This window comes from Leucoraja erinacea, chromosome 1 (assembly GCF_028641065.1).
Source record: "Leucoraja erinacea ecotype New England chromosome 1, Leri_hhj_1, whole genome shotgun sequence".
NCBI classification, from domain to species: domain Eukaryota; kingdom Metazoa; phylum Chordata; class Chondrichthyes; order Rajiformes; family Rajidae; genus Leucoraja; species Leucoraja erinaceus.
Genome location: NC_073377.1, coordinates 134,993,771 through 135,012,546, shown reverse-complemented (window position 1 = coordinate 135,012,546; position 18,776 = coordinate 134,993,771). Strand labels below are relative to the sequence as shown.

General features: G+C 45.2%; 1 protein-coding gene across 1 annotated transcript in view; it reads left to right on the top strand.

Moving 5' to 3' along the window:
- Positions 1–18,776, top strand: part of LOC129702119 (polycomb group RING finger protein 3) — a 138,028-nt gene that overhangs the window by 38,048 nt on the left and 81,204 nt on the right. Inside the window, exons 2-3 of the mRNA XM_055643700.1 lie at positions 1,083–1,169; positions 2,185–2,302. Of these exons, the coding sequence (XP_055499675.1) occupies positions 1,083–1,169; positions 2,185–2,302 (205 nt within the window). The remainder of the gene's footprint in view (positions 1–1,082; positions 1,170–2,184; positions 2,303–18,776) is intronic.

Genomic DNA, 18,776 nt, shown 5'->3' with positions numbered 1-18,776 from the left:
ACAACCTAGCATTCCACGAAATTGACATTTCCAACTTTAAAGAATTTTAAATTAAGATACAAGATGTCATACAACCTTTAGAAAACCTTCCAGCAGACTACACCAAAGAGAAAGTGAAACCTGTCCCCCTACAAATAATGTTCAAGCATTCATAGGCAGGCAGGTAGACTTGGGGTCAATGTACTGATCATACTGAACCCATCCTTGCATGTCATCCCCGATCCCCGGCCTGTGGCTCTGAGATTCTAACTCCCATTCTTTGGCATCTTTGTTCTAATTAACTCTAAGGCAGCCTAAGTAAGCACTTACTCTATTTCCTCCACTGGACTTTTCTAACCTGACCTTCAAGTTATCTTTACTAAGATGGCTAATTTCCCCATCATCCTTTCCCAGTAAGGCACTTAGGTTGTCCATAGCATAAACTTTACTCACTTTCTTATGAGTCCGGCATATTGCTTCCTCAGTCTCGCCAAGCCTACACAATATATGTGTGATCCTATTAATTTCTACAAATTTGGCCACTTTACTGATGAAAAATCTCAGTAATCATAAATTCTTGTTCTGATGTGATACCACCTGGAGCCAATTACCTGGCCTCACCCTATCGGAAGTATTCCCATTTTCCTGTTCAACCCTCTGCTATCTCCTCTGGAACTTAAAACTAATTTACTTTCTTCCTTTCCCAGTTCCCGATGAAGGGCCTTTGACCTGAGATGTTCACTGTTTCTCTTTCCACTGACCTGCTGAGTGTGTCAAACACTTTCTGTTTTTATTATTATTCTCATAAAACAAATTTTGTCTTCGCAGTTACTGTAATGGGCACTAACCCATCTAAAATGTGTCACATAGACATGTCTACAATAGACCATCATACATGCATTGTCCTTTTCCACAGTCTGGCTACATTGGATCATATTATGATGTTCTGTCATTAGAGCATATAACCTTGTACTGTAATGTATTATTTTGTATTAATTTAACTCTGACCTTTCCTCAGCAGAATCTTTGGTCAATGCTCACTGAGCTGCACTGGTTATATTGTACCTTGATGTGACAAAACCTGCTTGTCTTCCCTTGCCCAGGTGTTTCACGCCACTGCTCAATCATTGAGATCTATCCCGGCCTCATCACATGACTATACTGCAGTGCTCCGCGTCAGAGCAGCGCAGGTGAGCACCTCGAAGCCAAACTCTGATTTCAGTTCCCACGCAATCCGATGTCATGACACATTCTTGCAGCTAGAGTCTCCTTGCTTTGGTTCTGTGACATTGTTGAGCCTGTGTCTGGGGTACTCTCTCTTAATTCTTCACAATAATGATCCCAGGAATGAGTAAGTTAACATATGATGAGTGTTTGTCGGCACTGGGCCTGTATTCGCTGGAGTTTAGAAGAATGAAGGGGGGACCTCATTGAAACCTTCAGAATAGTGAAAGGCTTGGATAGAGTGGATGTGGAGAGGGTTACCACTAGTGGGAGAGTCTAGGACTAGAGGTCATAGCCTCAGAATTAAAGGACATTATTTTAGGAAGGAGATGAGGAGAAATTCATTTAGTCAGAGGGCGGTGAATCTGTGGAATTATTTGCCATAGAAGGCTGTGGAGGCAAAGTCAGTGGATATATTTAACCATATAACCATATAACAATTACAGCACGGAAACAGGCCATCTCGACCCTTCTAGTCCCATATACCTGCACTCAGACCATAACCCTCCATTACTTTCCCGTCCATATAACTATCCAATTTATTTTTAAATGATAAAAACAGAGATAGATAGATTCTTGATTAGTACAGGTGCCAGGGGTTTTGGGGAGAAGGCAGGTGAATGGGGTTAGGAGGAAGAGATAGGTCAGCCATGATTGAATGGCAGAGTAGACTTGATGGACCAGAAAGCCTAATTCTACTCCTAACACTTATGATCTTATGAATTTAAAGAAAGATGTTAAGGCATGGAAGCAATTCAGAGAGTTGTGTCTTGTGAGTATGGATTGGATAGAATGGTGTTGAATCTGCAGGTGTATAGAAGAGTGGTACACATGGCCAAAGCACAGAAGATCCTGAGGAGTTCGGATAGGATGGATGTATCAAAGAGGTTTCCTTTTTTGTGAAAATACAAAATCAGGAGTGTCTACTGTTCCTAATCAATGTAACACCACTTTCATTTGAAAAACTTGTGTTTTTTCCAGGGTTCAAAGATGCTGACTAGGAAGATAAAGCTTTGGGACATTAATGCTCACATCACGTGTCGACTTTGCAATGGATATTTGATTGATGCCACCACAGTCACAGAGTGCCTACATACCTGTATGTACCTGAATATCTGTTCAAGGTTTAACAAATTATCTAATAATGCTTACTTCAGGAATTGCAAGAAAAATAGTGAACCTTTCTCAGTACAATTCCTGATTCATTGTTAAACTTTTTGCCAATGTTTAAATTGGCATTAACTTGGTATTACACCTTGGCAGGACAAATCAAAATAGGACGTACATGGTAAATGGTAGGGAATTGAAGAATACAGTTGAACAGAAGGATCTGGGTATAACCGTGCATAGTTCCTTGAAGGTGGAATCTCATATAGATAGGGTGGTAAAGAAAGCTTTTGGTATGCTAGCCTTTATAAATCAGAGCATTGAGTATAGAAGCTGGGATGTAATGTTAAAATTGTACAAGGCATTGGTGAGACCAAATCTGGAGTATGGTGTACAATTTTGGTCGCCCAATTATAGGAAGGATGTCAACAAAATAGAGAGAGTACAGAGGAGATTTACTAGAATGTTGCCTGGGTTTCAACAACTAAGTTACAGAGATAGGTTGAATAAGTTAGGTCTTTATTCTCTAGAGCGCAGAAGGTTAAGGGGGGACTTGATAGAGGTCTTTAAAATGATGAGAGGGATAGACAGAGTTGATGTGGACAAGCTTTCCCCTTTGAGAATAGGGAAGATTCAAACAAGAGGACATGACTTCAGAATTAAGGGACAGAAGTTTAGGGGTAATATGAGGGGGAACTTCTTTACTCAGAGAGTGGTAGCGGTGTGGAATGAGCTTCCAGTGGAGGTGGTGGAGGCAGGTTCATTGGTATCATTTAAAAATAAATTGGATAGGCATATGGATGAGAAGGGAATGGAGGGTTATGGTATGAGTGCAGGCAGGTGGGACTAAGGGGAAAAAAAGTTGTTCGGCACGGACTTGTAGGGCCGAGATGGCCTGTTTCCGTGCTGTAATTGTTATATGGTTATATGGTTATTACCCGTTCAGTAGAACAAGATGCTTCAGGTGTTTGAGTTTGCTTTCATTTTTGAGTGAAGCCAGCAGGTGGAGCTGTTGAGCTCCCTTTGTTCACCCCAGTTGTGGTGAACATGCAAGTAAGTAATTTAGTAAATCACAACCTCCTCTCTAACTGCCCCCCCCCCCCCCTGTGATCCCCCCCCCCCCCCCCCCCCCCCCCCCCCCCCCCCATTGCCCTCCAACACTCCTCCTCCTCTCTCCGGAGACAGTTTCACAACCTCCTCTCTAACTGCCCCCCCTCTGTGATCCCCTCTGCCCTCCAACACCACCCCCCATCAGTCTGAAGAAGGGTTTCGGCCCGAAATGTTGCCTATTTCCTTCGCTCCATAGATGCTGCTGCACCCGCTGAGTTTCTCCAGCAGTTTTATGTCAGTAAGTAAGTTTATTGGCCAAGTATTCACATACAAGGAATTTGCCTTTGTGCTCCGCCCACAAGTAACAACATGACATACAGTGACAGTTACGAATGACTCAGAAAACATTAATAATAATAAAACATTAATGATAAAACGCCATTGATCAAGCATGTGAACCACCAAAATACCAGATCAAAGGGAGGCTACAGATTTTTGGCTGTTTGAGTGGATAAAAACTATTTTTATATCTGGCTATGGCAGCTTTGACAATCTGGAGTCGCCATCCAGAGGGAAATGATTCACAGAGTTTGTGGCCAGGGTGAGAGGGGTCAGAGATGATCTTGCCCGCTCGCTTCCTGGCCCTTGCAGTGTACAGTACATCAATGGAGGGAAGATTGTAGCCAATAACCTTCTCAGCTGATCGGACGATTCACTGCAGCCTCCAGGTGTCGTGCTTGGTGGCTGAGCCAAACCAGACCATGATGGAGAAGGTGAGAACAGACTCTACGATGGTCGTGTAGAATTGGACCGTCATTGCCTGTGGCAGATCATGCTTCCTCAGCTGGCATAGGAAGTACATCCTCTGATGTGCCTTTTTGACTTGTGACTTGTGGAGTTAACAGGAACTGCAGATGCTGGTTAATATGCAAGAGGGCACAAAGTGCTGGAGTAACTCAGCAGGTCAGGCAGCTGGTGTCTGGTCTGGTTTTCTGCCCTTAGTTACATGACAGTGTGGAGAATGTAGATGCAAATTGCTGGAGTAACTCAGCAGGTGGGGCAGCGTCTCTGGAGAAAAGGGATGGGTGATTTTTCGGGTCGGGACCCTTCTTCAGACTCCAGTAACCAGGCTGTGTTGAGAATGTGATGCTTTTGTGTTTCAGTTGTCCTTGTTTTGGACGATTATGTCCTAGTATGTAAGCGGCTTGAAAGGGTTCAGAAACGATTTACCAGGATGTTGCCAGGACTAGAGGGGAAAAGATTTAATAGGAATCCGAGGGGTAACTTTTTCACACTTAGGGTTGTGGGTGTATGGAACAAGCTGCCAGATGAGGTAGTTGAGGCTGGGACTATCCCATCGCTTAAGAAACTGTTGGACAGGTACATGGATAGAACAGGTTTGGAGGGCTATGGACCAAGAGAAGGCGTGGGACTAGGGTAGATGGGACGTTGTTGGCCGGTGTGGGCGAGTTGGGCCCTAGGGCCTGTTTCCATTACTCTATTGGTTATGGTATAAATTGAGTACAATGTCAGAGATTGTGAGGAGAATGCAGGAAGAGTGTCAGAGGTTGTGGGGAGAAGGCAAGAGAATTAGGTTAGGAGGGAGAGATGGATCAGATTGAATGGCGGAGTGGACTTGCTGGGTCGAATGGCCTGATTCTGCTCCTATCACAAATAATTATGATCTTATGATTTTGCAAAGCTGGAATGTTTGCTTTTGTTTAATTGACAAGAATCACTGCTTCTACATTGAATGCTCACTGCCATCTTATTTTTTTCCAAAATAGAATCTAGGAGAGATTCTATACATTAGACTGCCCAGCTGGGCATGATCCTAGTCAACACTAGTCTTGTAAACAAGTCTGTCAAGGGTTGTGACCCAAAGCGTGGTTTGGCAGACGGGCAAGTTGAGGCAGAGATAAACAATAAAGCAGCCAAGTTCAATATGCAGGAGAGGCAGAGGCAGGTCAGGGAGCGAGGAGTCTGATAGACGAAACTGCACTTATTATAATGCAAGAGGCCTGACAGGTAAGGCAAATGAACTCAGTGAATGGGTGGGTACATGGGACCAGGGCGTTATAGTCGTAACAGAAACATGGTCAAGTGAGGGGCAGAACTGGTAGCTCAATGTTCCCGGGTATAGATGCTACAGACACAATAGAGGTGGAGGCAAGAGAGGAGGGGGAGTTGCGTTTTTGATTAGGGAGAACATCATGACACTACTTAGAGAGGATGTTCTTGAAGATCGTTCAGTTAAGTTGTACAGGCGGAACTTAGAAATAGGAAAGAGATGATCACTTTAATGGGATTATAGATCCCCCAGATTTCAACGGCACTTAAATGAACAAGTGTACACAAAATGTTGGAGTAACTCAGTGGGACAGGCAGCATTTCTGGAGAGTAGGAATGGGTGACATTTCGGATCGAGACCCTTCTTCAGACTCATGTCAGGGTAGTGGGCGAGACAGAGATAGAATGTAGTCGGATGACATCGCAGATAGTTATGTATAATAGGGATGATAATATGAGTTTATTTCAATTTCCCTCGTATTGACTGGAACTGAACAGGGTACATCCAGATACGTTTATCCAACAATATGCACACGGTTCTATGAGAGAGGGAGCAACGCTGGATCTCCAGTAGGCATCGAGGCAGGACAAGGGGCTGAGGTTGCTGTAGGGGAGCACAGTGGGGCCAGTGACTATATTCTATCAGAATTATGGTCCACCAGTTAAATTGGGGCAAGGGAAGGTTTGAAGGGATTAGAGAGGAACTTGCAAAGGGTGGTTGGGAGAGGCTGTTTGCAGGTAAAGGGACGTTTGTCAAGTTGGAGGCTTTCAAACATGAGATTGGGGGAGTTCAGGGATAACATGATCCTGTTGGAGTGAAGGGCAAAGCTGGCAGGTTTAGGGAACCCTGGTTGACAAGGGCTATTGAGGTCCAGGTCAGCAAAGCAAAGGGGATGTATGTCAAGTATAGGCAGCTGTCATCAAGTGAATCCCTTGAGAATAATGGAGGGGTACATTTATAAGGGCGATCAAGGGGGCAAAAAGAGGACAAGATAGGTAAATGAGAGTGCAACATCTACACTGGTCCCACCGGACTGCATTTGGTCCATTTCTCTCCAAATCCTTCCTATTTATGTACCTGTCCAAATATCTTTTAGACCCAAGAGATTCTACAAGTGTGTTAAGAACAAAAGGGTAACTAGAGGATGAATAGCCCCCGTTAAGGTTCAATGCCGTTGACTTTGTGTTGGTCCACAGGAAATGGGTGAGGTATTATGTAAATATTTCTTAACTGTATTTGCCGTGGAGAAGGTCATGGAAGCTAGGGAATTAAGGGAACTGAATAATTTACACATATATCACATGTCCACCTTACAGAGGAGGTGCTGGAGGTCTTGGAGCATCCCCAGAGCGGGACAAGGATCCGAAGATATTATGGGAACCTAGGAAGAACTTCTAGTGGTCCCAGCATAGATATTGACATCATCTTTAGCCATGGGTAGTAAAATATCATCAGATAAGTGGCAAGATAGTAAAAGCTCGGAGTTAGGATTTAAAGATGGTAAAGGAAGGGAACCTTGGTTAACACAGGATATTGAGGCTTTGATATAAGAAGGAAGATATGTCAGATATATTAGAAACAAGACGATAGCTGGGGACAGAGTAGGTTTCCTCAGGGACCAAAAGGGAAATGTATGTGTGGAACGAGGGGATGTGAGTGGGATGTGTTCACCAGTGAGGATGGAGAATGAAGGAGGTGTACGCTGATATTCTGGAACAGCACTGTGTCAGGACGGAGGAAGTGGTGCAGATATTGCTCCACGGTAAGGCCGATAAATCCCCAGGGCCAGACGGGATCTATCCCAGGATACAATGGGAATAAAGGGAGGAGATCACTTTGGTTCTAACAGAGATTTTTATATTGTTGTTAGCAACGAGTGAGGTACCAGAAGTCTGGAGGATAACTAATGTCCACTTATTCAAAGAGAGAAGCAGGGATAAAACAGGAAACTAGAGCTTGGTGATGCTTACTTCGATGTTGTTGTTGAAGATTCTGAGGAACAGGACGTATTGTCACTTGGAAAGTGGGTAGCAAGAGCTATCGACGCTTTGTCCGCTGACCCATATATTTACTCCAACTCTTTGCGGGCCACCACCCGTGACTGCCGATCCTCGCCTCTCCACCGCCCACCAGCGTGCCCCAGTTGTCGCCTTACCCGAGTCCCAGGCTTAGTACCAGGCCCACAGACCCTGCAGACTTCCACACCACGTGGTCTGCCTCTACTGGGGCTTACTGCTCCCCCTTCACCTACAGGGAACCTCACTGGTGATGGTTCTTCCATTCCCCCTCTTTTAAACAGGTGGCCCCTCCTACTCCACACCCATACAATGGGCCTCACGTCCCCCTCCCCTCTGAACACCCACCATCCCCCCACCAGCCCTCGCCTCAGTCTCCGTCTACTCCCCGGCCCCCCTCTGACACCAACCCCCGTCACCCTTGCCGTGTCTTCACCATCCCCCCTGACCTCCCCCTTTCCGATATGGAATGGTCTGTCCACAACAGAGGCCTCACCTTCGTTCCCCTCCGCTCCCACTTCAATGAGTTCCGGGTCTGCCACGACGTCGAGCTTTTCTTCTGGCGCCTCCACCTCCGTGCCTTTTTCTATGGGAAGGAGTCCTAACCACCCAGTGATGACCCCTTCTCCCGTTTCCAGCGGTCCCCCTCCTCTTGGACTCCCCAGAATGGCCCTCTACCCTCTTTAGACCTTTTTATTTCCAACTGTTGGCGTGACATCAACCGTCTCAACTTTTCCACTCCCCTTATCTACTCCGACCTCACCCCCTCTGAATGTACAGCCCTCCGCTCACTCAGCAGCAATCCTGACATTATAAACTAACCTGCTGATAAGGGAGGTGTTGTGGTAGTCTAGCTCGCTGACCTCTACCGGACTGAGGCCAGGCGACAACTCTCAGACACCCCCTCCTACTTATCCTTGGACCATGACCCCACAGATGAGCACCAGGCTTTAATATCACACACTATTTCAGATTTTATCACTTCCAGCTCTCTGCCCTCCACAGCCTCCAACCTTATCGTGTCCCAGCCCCGCCGCCTCGGTTTTACCTTCTCCCACAAATCCACAAACACAACTGCCCTGGCAGACCCATTGTTTTTGCCTGCTCCTGTCTCACTGAATTAATTTCTACATACCTCGACTTTCTCCTATCCTCCCCTGGTCCAATCCATAACTATGTCCAAGACACCTCACATACCCCTCGTCACTTCAATGACTTCTGTTTTCCAGGCCCCCACTCCTCATCTTTACCATGGATGTTCAGTCCCTCTACAGCTCCATCCCCCACCAGAAAAGTCTTAAAGACCTCCGTTTCTTCCTCGACAGCAGAACCAGCCAATTTCCCCCTACCAACACTCTCCTCCGCCTAGCAGAGCTGGTCCTTACTCTTAACAACTTCTCCTGCAACTCCTCCCACTTCCTCCAAATCCAAGGCGTGGCTATGGGCACTCACATGGGCCCCAGCTATTCCTGGCTCTTTGTAGAGTACGTTGAACAATCACTGTTCCAGGCACACACTGGCCTTATCCCCGAACTCTACCCCCGCTACATTGACGACTGCATCGGTGCTACCTCCTGCACTCATGCAGAACTCACTGACTTCATTAACTTCACTACAAATTTCCATCCTGCATTCAAATTCATTTAGACCATCTCCGACATCTCTCTACCGTTTCTTGATCTCACCGTCTCCATCACAGAAGACAGACTATCGACTGACATCTATTATAAATCCACTGACTCTCACAGCTACCTAGACTACACTTCTTTCCACCCTGCCTCCTGTAAAGACTCTATCCCCTACTCCCAATTCCTCCGTCTGCTTGGACCATCTCCGCCCAAGTTCCATACGAGGATATCGGGCATTGGAAATGTCCTCATTCTTTAGGGGACATGGTTTCACCTCTTCTATCATAGATGAGTCCTCACTAGGGTCTCCTCGATATCCCACAGTGCTCTTGCTCCCCCTCCCCCCAGTCGTAACAAGGACAGAGTCACCCTTGCCCTCAACTTCCACCCCATCAGCCATCGCATACAGCACTTAATCCTCCGACATTTTCACCACCTACAACGGGATCCCACCACTAGCCACATCTACCCATCGCCACCTCTTTCCACAGAGACCGTTCCCTCCGCAATTCCCTGGTCAACTCGTCTCTTCCCACCCAGGTACTTTCCCCTGCAACCACAGGAGATGTAGTACCTGTCTCTATACCTCCCCCCCTCGACTACGTCCAAGGAACAGTCTTTTCAGGTAAGGTTGCACCTCTTCCAACCTCATCTACTGTTTCTGCTGTTCCAGGTTTGGACTCCTGTATATCGGCAAGATCAAGCGCAGGCTTGGCGATCGTTTCACTGAACACCTCCGCTCAGCCCGCCTGAACCTACCTGATCTCCCGGTTGCTGGACACTTCAACTTCCCCTCCCGTTCCCACACTGACCTTTCTGTCCTGGACCTCCTCCATTGTCAGAGTGAGGCCCAGTGCAAATTGGAGGAACAGCACCTCATATTTCGCTTGGGTAGTTTACACCCCAGCAGTATGAACATTGACTTCTCTAACCTCAAGTAACCCTAGCTTTCCCTCTCTCTCCATCTCTCCCTCTCTCTCCATCTCTCCCCATTCCCAGTTCTCCCATCAGTCTTATTGTCTCCGACTACATTTTATCTCTGTATGCTTTGTTGTTACCTTCTCCCAGCTAACAATGATCTATTCTACATTTTCCTTGATCGCCATTCTCTTTGTCCTGTTTTCACACCTTCATACTTCCTTATCTAGCTCCCTCCCTCCCCCCTGAAGTCAGTCTGAAGAATGGTCTCAACCCGAAATGTCACTCATTCCTTCTCCAGAGATGCTGAGTTACTCCAGCATTTTGTATCTGTCACTTGGAAAGGGAGGGACTGAATAGGAGGAATCAGCGTTGTTTTATGTAGGGAGATCATGTCTTAAATCTGAAGCAGGTTCCCTGATAGGCTGATTGTTGGCTAGGGATATCTCCGTGTGAATTGTGGAACTGGTTAACCAGGTTTCAGTGGAGAAAGGGGGTGGGGGGGGAAGAGGGAGGGAAGGGGATAAGGGGGGGGGTGTTTGTAGAAATTACCTAAAATTAGCGAATTCAACATTTATATTGTTTGATTGCAAGCTACCCAAGCAAAACATGAGGTGCTGTCTCTCCAGTTTGCATGTGGCATCACTCAGGCAATGAAGGAGGCCCAGGACAGAAAGGTCAGTGTGGGATTGGGAGGGTTCGTTTAAATGGATAGCAACCAGAGGATCCTGTAGGCCTTGGCGGACCGAGTATGTGTTGAGCGAAAAGGTCACCAAGTCTCGACAATGACCATTGCCTGTGTCGCCATATGTGCCTCGTAGTTTTCAACTCAGTTTCCAGACCTCCCAGTTCAAACCTAACATGGATTTCAGATACCAACAGTCAATTCAGTGCTTCTCGCAACAGTTCTCTTGGTACACCACCATCTGCATTTCCTGTTTTCTACATTTGGACAGGTACTTGAATAGGAAAGGAGTGGGGAGATTACGGGCCTAATGCAGGCAAATGTGATTTGCATAGATAGGCATCTTGGAGAGTCAGCATGGAGTGTTGAGCCAAGTCAGCATGGAGTGTTGTATCTGTGCCATACACCTCTATGAAACTGTGATCATTGTTGATGGCTGTTTCATCATTGGTGCACTTGGTCGAAGAGCCCATTTACAAATTGTACACTATGGTTTTATTGATTGGCAGTATGACCCACTGCTATGACATAGTTTCTTATGTTCCTGGAAGCAATAAGGGATGGTAGCATGAAAGATAGGGAATCGTGCTGTGTTGTAAGCTGTGAGATCTGATTTCCTGAACTGCCTATGTTGTGAGACAGTTTTCACTATCAGTGAAGTCGGAATGCTTTGTAGTAAAATTACCAAGCGCTGACTGAAATCACAGCATTGGCTGCAGTTCAGGTTTTATGTGGTCCCTTTGTTTTCGAGTGTAATTTTTGTTGATACTATATCGAATGAATTTCTTGCAACGTTATGTCCTTTGTAGATATAATGGTTTATTTCAGCTTTCAACTGCACAGACTTTTGATTTTCCACAAAGAGACAGCACTGCTGATTACTTTGATTGTTTCCTGTTCGACTGTTTGAAATGCTGGCAAGCACATGACAGCAAATGGCTCCACCACGGGCGTTGGGTTGGACAAAGGGTCTGCCCAATTATTGATATTAAACTCTGCCATTTTGTCCATTTGCTTGGCGCATGGCAAGAAGAGTGAAATATTTGTAACAACTTGAGGGCCATTGGTAATTGGAGGAAGAATAAACTATTGTATGGTGTTGTGGTTAAATGTACTGGGAAAGCTAGCAGTCAGTGTGTGAAGCAGGGGGCAGAGAATGGTAGCACTCTGACCCAAAATGTAGGAGAGAGAGAAGAAAAAGAAAATAATCAGAGAATAAGAGAGGGTGGGTTTCTTAAATGTGTATATTTTAATGCTAGGAGCATTGTAAGAAAAGTGGATGAACTTAGAGCCTGGATTGACACCTGGAAGTATGATGTTGTGGCGATCAGTGAAACATGGTTGCAGGAGGGCTGTGATTGGAAATTAAATATTCCAGGATTTCGTTGCTTCAGGTGTGATAGAATTGGAGGGGCAAGAGGTGGAGGTGTTGCATTGCTTATCAGGGAAGATATTACAGCAGTGCTTTGGCAGGATAGATTAGAGGGCTCGTCTAGGGAGGCTATTTGGGTGGAACTGAGAAATGGGAAAGGGGTAGCAATACTTATAGGGGTGTATTATAGACCGCCAAATGGGGAGCGAGAATTGGAAGAACAAATATGTAAGGAGATTGCAGATATTAGTAGTAAGCACAAGGTAGTGATTGTGGGAGATTTCAATTTTCCACACATAGACTGGGAAACACATTCTGTAAATGGGCTGGATGGTTTGGAGTTTGTAAAATGTGTGCAGGATAGTTTTTTGCAAGAATACATAGAAGTACCTACTAGAGAAGGGGCGGTACTGGACCTCCTGTTAGGAAATGAGATGGGTCAGGTGGCAGAGGTATGCGTTGGGGAACAGTTTGGGTCCAGTGATCACAATACCATTAGTTTCAATATAATTATGGAGAGGGACAAAACTGGACCTAGGGTTGAGATTTTTGATTGGAGAAAGGCTAACTTTGAGGAGATGCGAAAGGATTTAAAGGAGTAAATTGGGACAGTTTGTTTTATGAGAAAGATGTGGAAGAGAAATTGAGTACATTTAAAGGTGAAATAATACAGTATCTTTATGTCCCTGTTCGGTTGAAAGGAAATCGTAAAATTGTAAAGAGCCATGGTTTTCAAGGGAAATTGGACACTTGGTTCGGAAAAAGAGGGAGATCTACAATAATTATAGGCAGCATGGAGTAAATGAGGTGCTTGAGGAGTATAAAGAATGTAAAAAGAATCTTAAGAAATAAATTAGAAAAGCTAAAAGAAGATATGAGGTTGCTTTGGCAAGTAAGGTAAAAGTAAATCCGAAGGGTTTCTACCACTATATTAATAGCAAAAGGATAACGAGGGATAAAATTGGTCCATTAGAGAGTCAGAGTGGACAACTATCTGCAGAGCCAAAAGAGATGGGGGAGATATTGAACAGTTTCTTTTCTTCGGTATTCACCAAGGAGAAGGATATTGAATTATGTGAGGTAAGGGAAACAAGTAGAGTAGCTATGGAAACTATGAGGATCAAAGAAGAGGAAGTACTGACACTTTTGAGAAATATAAAAGTGGATAAGTCTCCAGGTCCGGACAGGATATTCCCTAGGACATTGAGGGAAGTTAGTGTAGAAATAGCAGGGGCTATGGCAGAAATATTTCAAATGTCATTAGAAACGGGAATAGTGCCGGAGGATTGGCATACTGCGCATGTTGTTCCATTGTTTAAAAAGGGGTCTAAGAGTAAACCTAGCAATTATAGACCTGTTAGTTTGACGTCAGTGGTGGGCAAATTAATGGAAAGAATACTTAGAGATAATATATATAAGCATCTGGATAAACAGGGTCTGATTAGGAACAGTCAACATGGATTTGTGCCTGGAAGGTCTTGTTTAACTAATCTTCTTGAATTTTTTGAAGATGTTACACGGGAAATTGATGAGGGTAACGCAGTGGATGTTGTGTATATGGACTTCAGTAAGGCCTTTGACAAGGTTCCTCATGGAAGGTTGGTTAAGAAGGTTCAATGGTTGGGTATTAATGGTGGAGTAGCAAGATGGATTCAACAGTGGCTGAATGGGAGATGCCAGAGAGTAATGGTGGATGGTTGTTTGTCAGGTTGGAGGCCAGTGACGAGTGGGGTGCCACAGGGATCTGTGTTGGGTCCACTGTTGTTTGTCATGTACATCAATGATCTGGATGATGGTGTGGTAAATTGGATTAGTAAGTATGCAGATGATACTAAGATAGGTGGGGGTGCGGGTAATGAAGTAGAGTTTCAAAGTCTACAGAGAGATTTATGCCAGTTGGAAGAGTGGGCTGAAAGATGGCAGATGGAGTTTAATGCTGATAAGTGTGAGGTGCTACATCTTGGCAGGACAAATCAAAATAGGACGTACATGGTAAATGGTAGGGAATTGAAGAATGTAGGTGAACAGAGGGATCTGGGAATAACTGTGCACAGTTCCCTGAAAGTGGAATCTCATGTAGATAGGGTGGTAAAGAAAGCTTTTGGTGTGCTGGCCTTTATAAATCAGAGCATTGAGTATAGAAGTTGGGATGTAATGTTAAAATTGTACAAGGCATTGGTGAGGCCAATTCTGGAGTATGGTGTACAATTTTGGTCGCCTAATTATAGGAAGGATGTCAACAAAATAGAGAGAGTACAGAGGAGATTTACTAGAATGTTGCCTGGGTTTCAGCAACTAAGTTACAGAGAAAGGTTGAACAAGTTAGGGCTTTATTCTTTGGAGCGCAGAAGGTTAAGAGGGGACTTGATAGAGGTTTTTAAAATGATGAGAGGGATAGACAGAGTTGACGTGGAAAAGCTTTTCCCACTGAGAGTAGGGAAGATTCAAACAAGGGGACATGACATGAGAATTAAGGGACTGAAGTTTAGGGGTAACATGAGGGGGAACTTCTTTACTCAGAGAGTGGTAGCTGTGTGGAATGAGCTTCCAGTGAAGGTGGTGGAGGCAGGTTCGTTTTTATCATTTAAAAATAAATTGGATAGTTATATGGATGGGAAGGGAATGGAAGGTTATGGTCTGAGCGCAGGTATATGGGACTAGGGGAGATTATGTGTTCGGCACGGACTAGAAGGGTCGAGATGGCCTGTTTCCGTGCTGTAATTGTTATATGGTTATATGGTTATTCCTGCAGGTGGGCACTGTATCGTGACTGCCTTTCTGTTTTTGCTGTAATCGTGGCTGGATTTAGCTTACAGGGTGATCTGGGTAAAGGCTTGTAACTTAGTGAAGTAAGCAGCCCATAGACATATGCATTAAGATGTTGACAGGATGCAGGCTTGGACTGGTAACTGTGGCACCCAGCTGTTATAGAATCATAGAGTTGGGCATGATCATCTCCATCTAGAGAGGGTCAACAGTCGGAATCTTTTTTCCCAGGATGGGAATGTCACACAAGGGGACATAGCTATAAGTGGAAAGGGGGAATGTCTAATGGAGATATGTGGTGCACGTTTTTTACACAGAGTGGTGGGACCTGGAACACGATGCTCGCTGTGGCAGTGGTGCAGCGGATAGAGTTGCTGCCTCACAGAGCCACAAACTGGGTTCGATCCTGACTAGATCTGTACGGAGTATGTATGTTCTCCTTGAGACCGCGTGGGTTTTCTCAGGGTGCCCCAGTTTCTGACCAAACTCCAAAGTCTCCACTTTGAGTGTGAGAGGAGAGGAGGTGAACATCGAATTAAAGATGTTGTATTTGAATGCCCAAAGTATAAGAAACAAAGTGGATGAGCTTGTAACACAGTTAAAATAGAAGAAGATCACATGTGGTTAAAGTGCCCATTGGCAGATTTTAATAAAGGCCATTTTTACACATTTTGGTTTTACCATGTAGAAATTACAGCAATGTTTACATAGTCCCCCCATTTCAGGGCACCATAATGTTTGGGACACAGCAATATCATGTAAATGAAAGTAGTCATGTTTAATATTTTGTTGCATATCCTTTACATGCAATGACTGCTTGAAGTCTGCGCTTCATGGACATCACCAGTTGCTGGGTGTCTTCTATGGTGATGCTCTGCCAGGACTGTATTGCAGCCATCTTTAGCTTATGCTTGTTTTGGGGGCTAGTCCCCTTCAGTTTTCTCTTCAGCGCATACAGCATACAGTGCATTCAGAAAGTATTCACTTTTTTCACATTTTGTTATGTTACAGCCTTATTCTAAAATGGATTAAATTCATTTATTTATCATCAATCTATACACAATACCCCATAATAAAAAAGCAAAAACAGGTATTTAGAAATTTTTGCCAAGTAATTAAAAAGAAATAACTGAAATATCACATTTACATAAGTATTCAGACTCTTTACTCAGAACTTTGTTGAGGCACCCTTGGCAGCGATTACAGCCTCAAGTCTTCTTGGGTATGATGCTACAAGCTTGGCAAACTTGTATTTGGGTAATTTCTCCCATTCTTCTCTGCAGATCCTCTCAAGCTCTGTCAGGTTGGTGGGGAGCGTCGATGCACAGCTATTTTCAGGTTCCTCCATAGATGTTCGATCGGGTTCAAGTCCAGGCTCTGGCACGGCCACTCAAGGACATTCACAGACTTGTCACAAACCCACTCCTGCGTTGTCTTGGCTGTGTGCTTAGGGTTGTTGTCCTGTTGGTAGGTGAACCTCCGCCCCAGTCTGATGTCCAGAACTCTCTGGAGCAGGTTTTCATCAAGGATCTCTCTGTACTTTGTTCCGTTCATCTTTCCCTCGATCCTGACTAGTCTCCCAGTTCCTGCCGCTGAAAAATATCCCCACAGCATGATGCTGCCACCATCATGCTTCACCGTCGGTATGGTATTGGCCAGGTGATGAGCGGTGCCTGGTTTCCTCCAGACGTGACGCTTGGCATTCAGGCCAAAGAGTTCAATCTTGGTTTCATCGAACCAGAGAATCTTGTTTCTCATGCCTTTTGGCAAACTCCAAGCGGGCTGTCATGTGCCTTTTACTGAGGAGTGACTTCTGTCTGGCTACTCTACCATAAAGGCCTGATTGGTGGAGTGCTGCAGATGTAGTTGTCCTTCTGGAAGGTTCTCCCATCTCCACAGAGGAACTCTAGAGCTCTGTCAGAGTGACCATCAGGTTCTTGGTCACCTCCCTGACCAAGGCCCTTCTCCCCCGATTGCTCAGTTTGGCTGGGCGGCCAGCTCTATGAAGATTCCTGGTGGTTTCAAAGTTCTTCCATTTAAGAATGACGGAAGCCACTGTGCTCTTCGGGACCTGCAAAGCTGCAGAAATTGTTTTATACCTTCCCCTGATCTGTGTCTCGACACAACCTTGTCTCGGAGGTCTACGGACAATTCCTTCGTCTTCATGGCTTGGTTTTTGGTCTGACATGCACTGTCAACTTTGGGACCTTATATAGACAGGTGTGTGCCTTTCCAAATTATGTTCAATCAATTTAATTTACCACTGGTGGACTCCTATCAAGTTGTAGAAACATCTCATGAATAATCAATGGGAATAGAATGAACCTAAGCTAGGTGCTGAGAGCTCTCTTATACCTGCATTAAGGAGGCAGTTAAACACACCTGAGCAATTACAAACACCTATGAAGACATGTGTCCCAAACAATATGGTGCGCCAAAATGGGGGGACTATGTATATTGATTAGTAGGACTGGATGTTACAATCCCTAAGGTTTTTCACTACAATTGACATTTGGTATTCTTGGGGATGACCACTAGGTGAATTTGCTACCAATCAGACACATCTTCAGTTGTGTACCTCAACGTCACTGGGTGTTTCGGCCTTTTATCACAAGACACCCTCAGTCGAGGCAGGCCCACCGCAGGGTGATCAGATCTGGGTGTGTGTCTTATGGTTAGCCTCTAGATGGTCACGTGGCAGCCCAGACAGCATCTTTTCTCTTCAGCCACAGCCAGTAACTGCTCCATTCGGCAGCATTGACAAGTTCTTTTATTGCCCTCCTTTGTGCCTGCCCTCTGACTCCTGCCTCCCTCAGGAGCCTTGCGATTGAACTGGCTACAAAGCCCCTGCACCCCACCTTCACTGGATACACCCTTACAATCCAACCTCTCTCCTCTGCCTCTGCTGCAAGGTTTGAATATCAAAGCGTTTTCCTTTCATAAGCCTCGTCCACAGCCTCCTCCCAGCTCCCACAGCTCAATGATGAAAACACGCCGACAGGAGTTGGACCAGAGAACGATGTCCGGTCGCAGGTTGGTAACTGCGATTTCAACTAGGAACGAAAGCCTCTGGCCTAGGTCAACATGCATTTCCCAGTCCCTGGCTCCGTTCAGTGGGCATGAGGTGAGGGGTTAGTCCACCGTTTCTCTCTTTCCCAGATGAAGAATGGTATTTGCCTCGGGCAAATTAAGGGACAGAAGTTTAGGGGTAATATGAGGGGGAACTTCTTTACTTTACTGTGGACAAGCTTTTCCCTTTGAGAATAGGGAAGATTCAAACAAGAGGACATGACTTTAGAATTAAGGGACAGAAGTTTAGGGGTAATATGAGGGGGAACTTCTTTACGCAGAGAGTGGTGGCGGTGTGGAATGAGCTCCCAGTGGAAGTGGTGGAGGCAGGTTCATTGGTATCATTTAAAAATAAATTGGATAGGCATATGGATGAGAAGGGAATGGAGGGTTATGGTATGAGTGCAGGCAGGTGGGACTAAGGGGAAAAAAAAATTTTGTTCAGCATGGACTTGTAGGGCCGAGATGGCCTGTTTCCGTGCTGTAATTGTTATATGGTTATATGGTACTCAGAGAGTGGTAGCGGTGTGGAATGAGCTTCCAGTGGAAGTGGTGGAGGCAGGTTCATTGGTATCATTTAAAAATAAATTGGATAGGCATATGGATGAGAAGGGAATGGAGGGTTATGGTATGAGTGCAGGCAGGTGAGACTAAGGGGAAAAAAATGTTGTTCGGCACGGACTTGTAGGGCCGAGATGGCCTGTGTCCGTGCTGTAATTGTTATATGGTTATATGGTTATTTGCGGGAATGTTATCTGGGCATTGATAGGCATGGCGTTGGTGGTAACTCAACTGAGTCGGGGCAGTAGACCGAATTGAAGGCACCAAAGCTTCAGCTTCTCTGGGAGAGCAATGTTGTTGATTTGCTTGAGGCCACTGATTGTATCCTTCC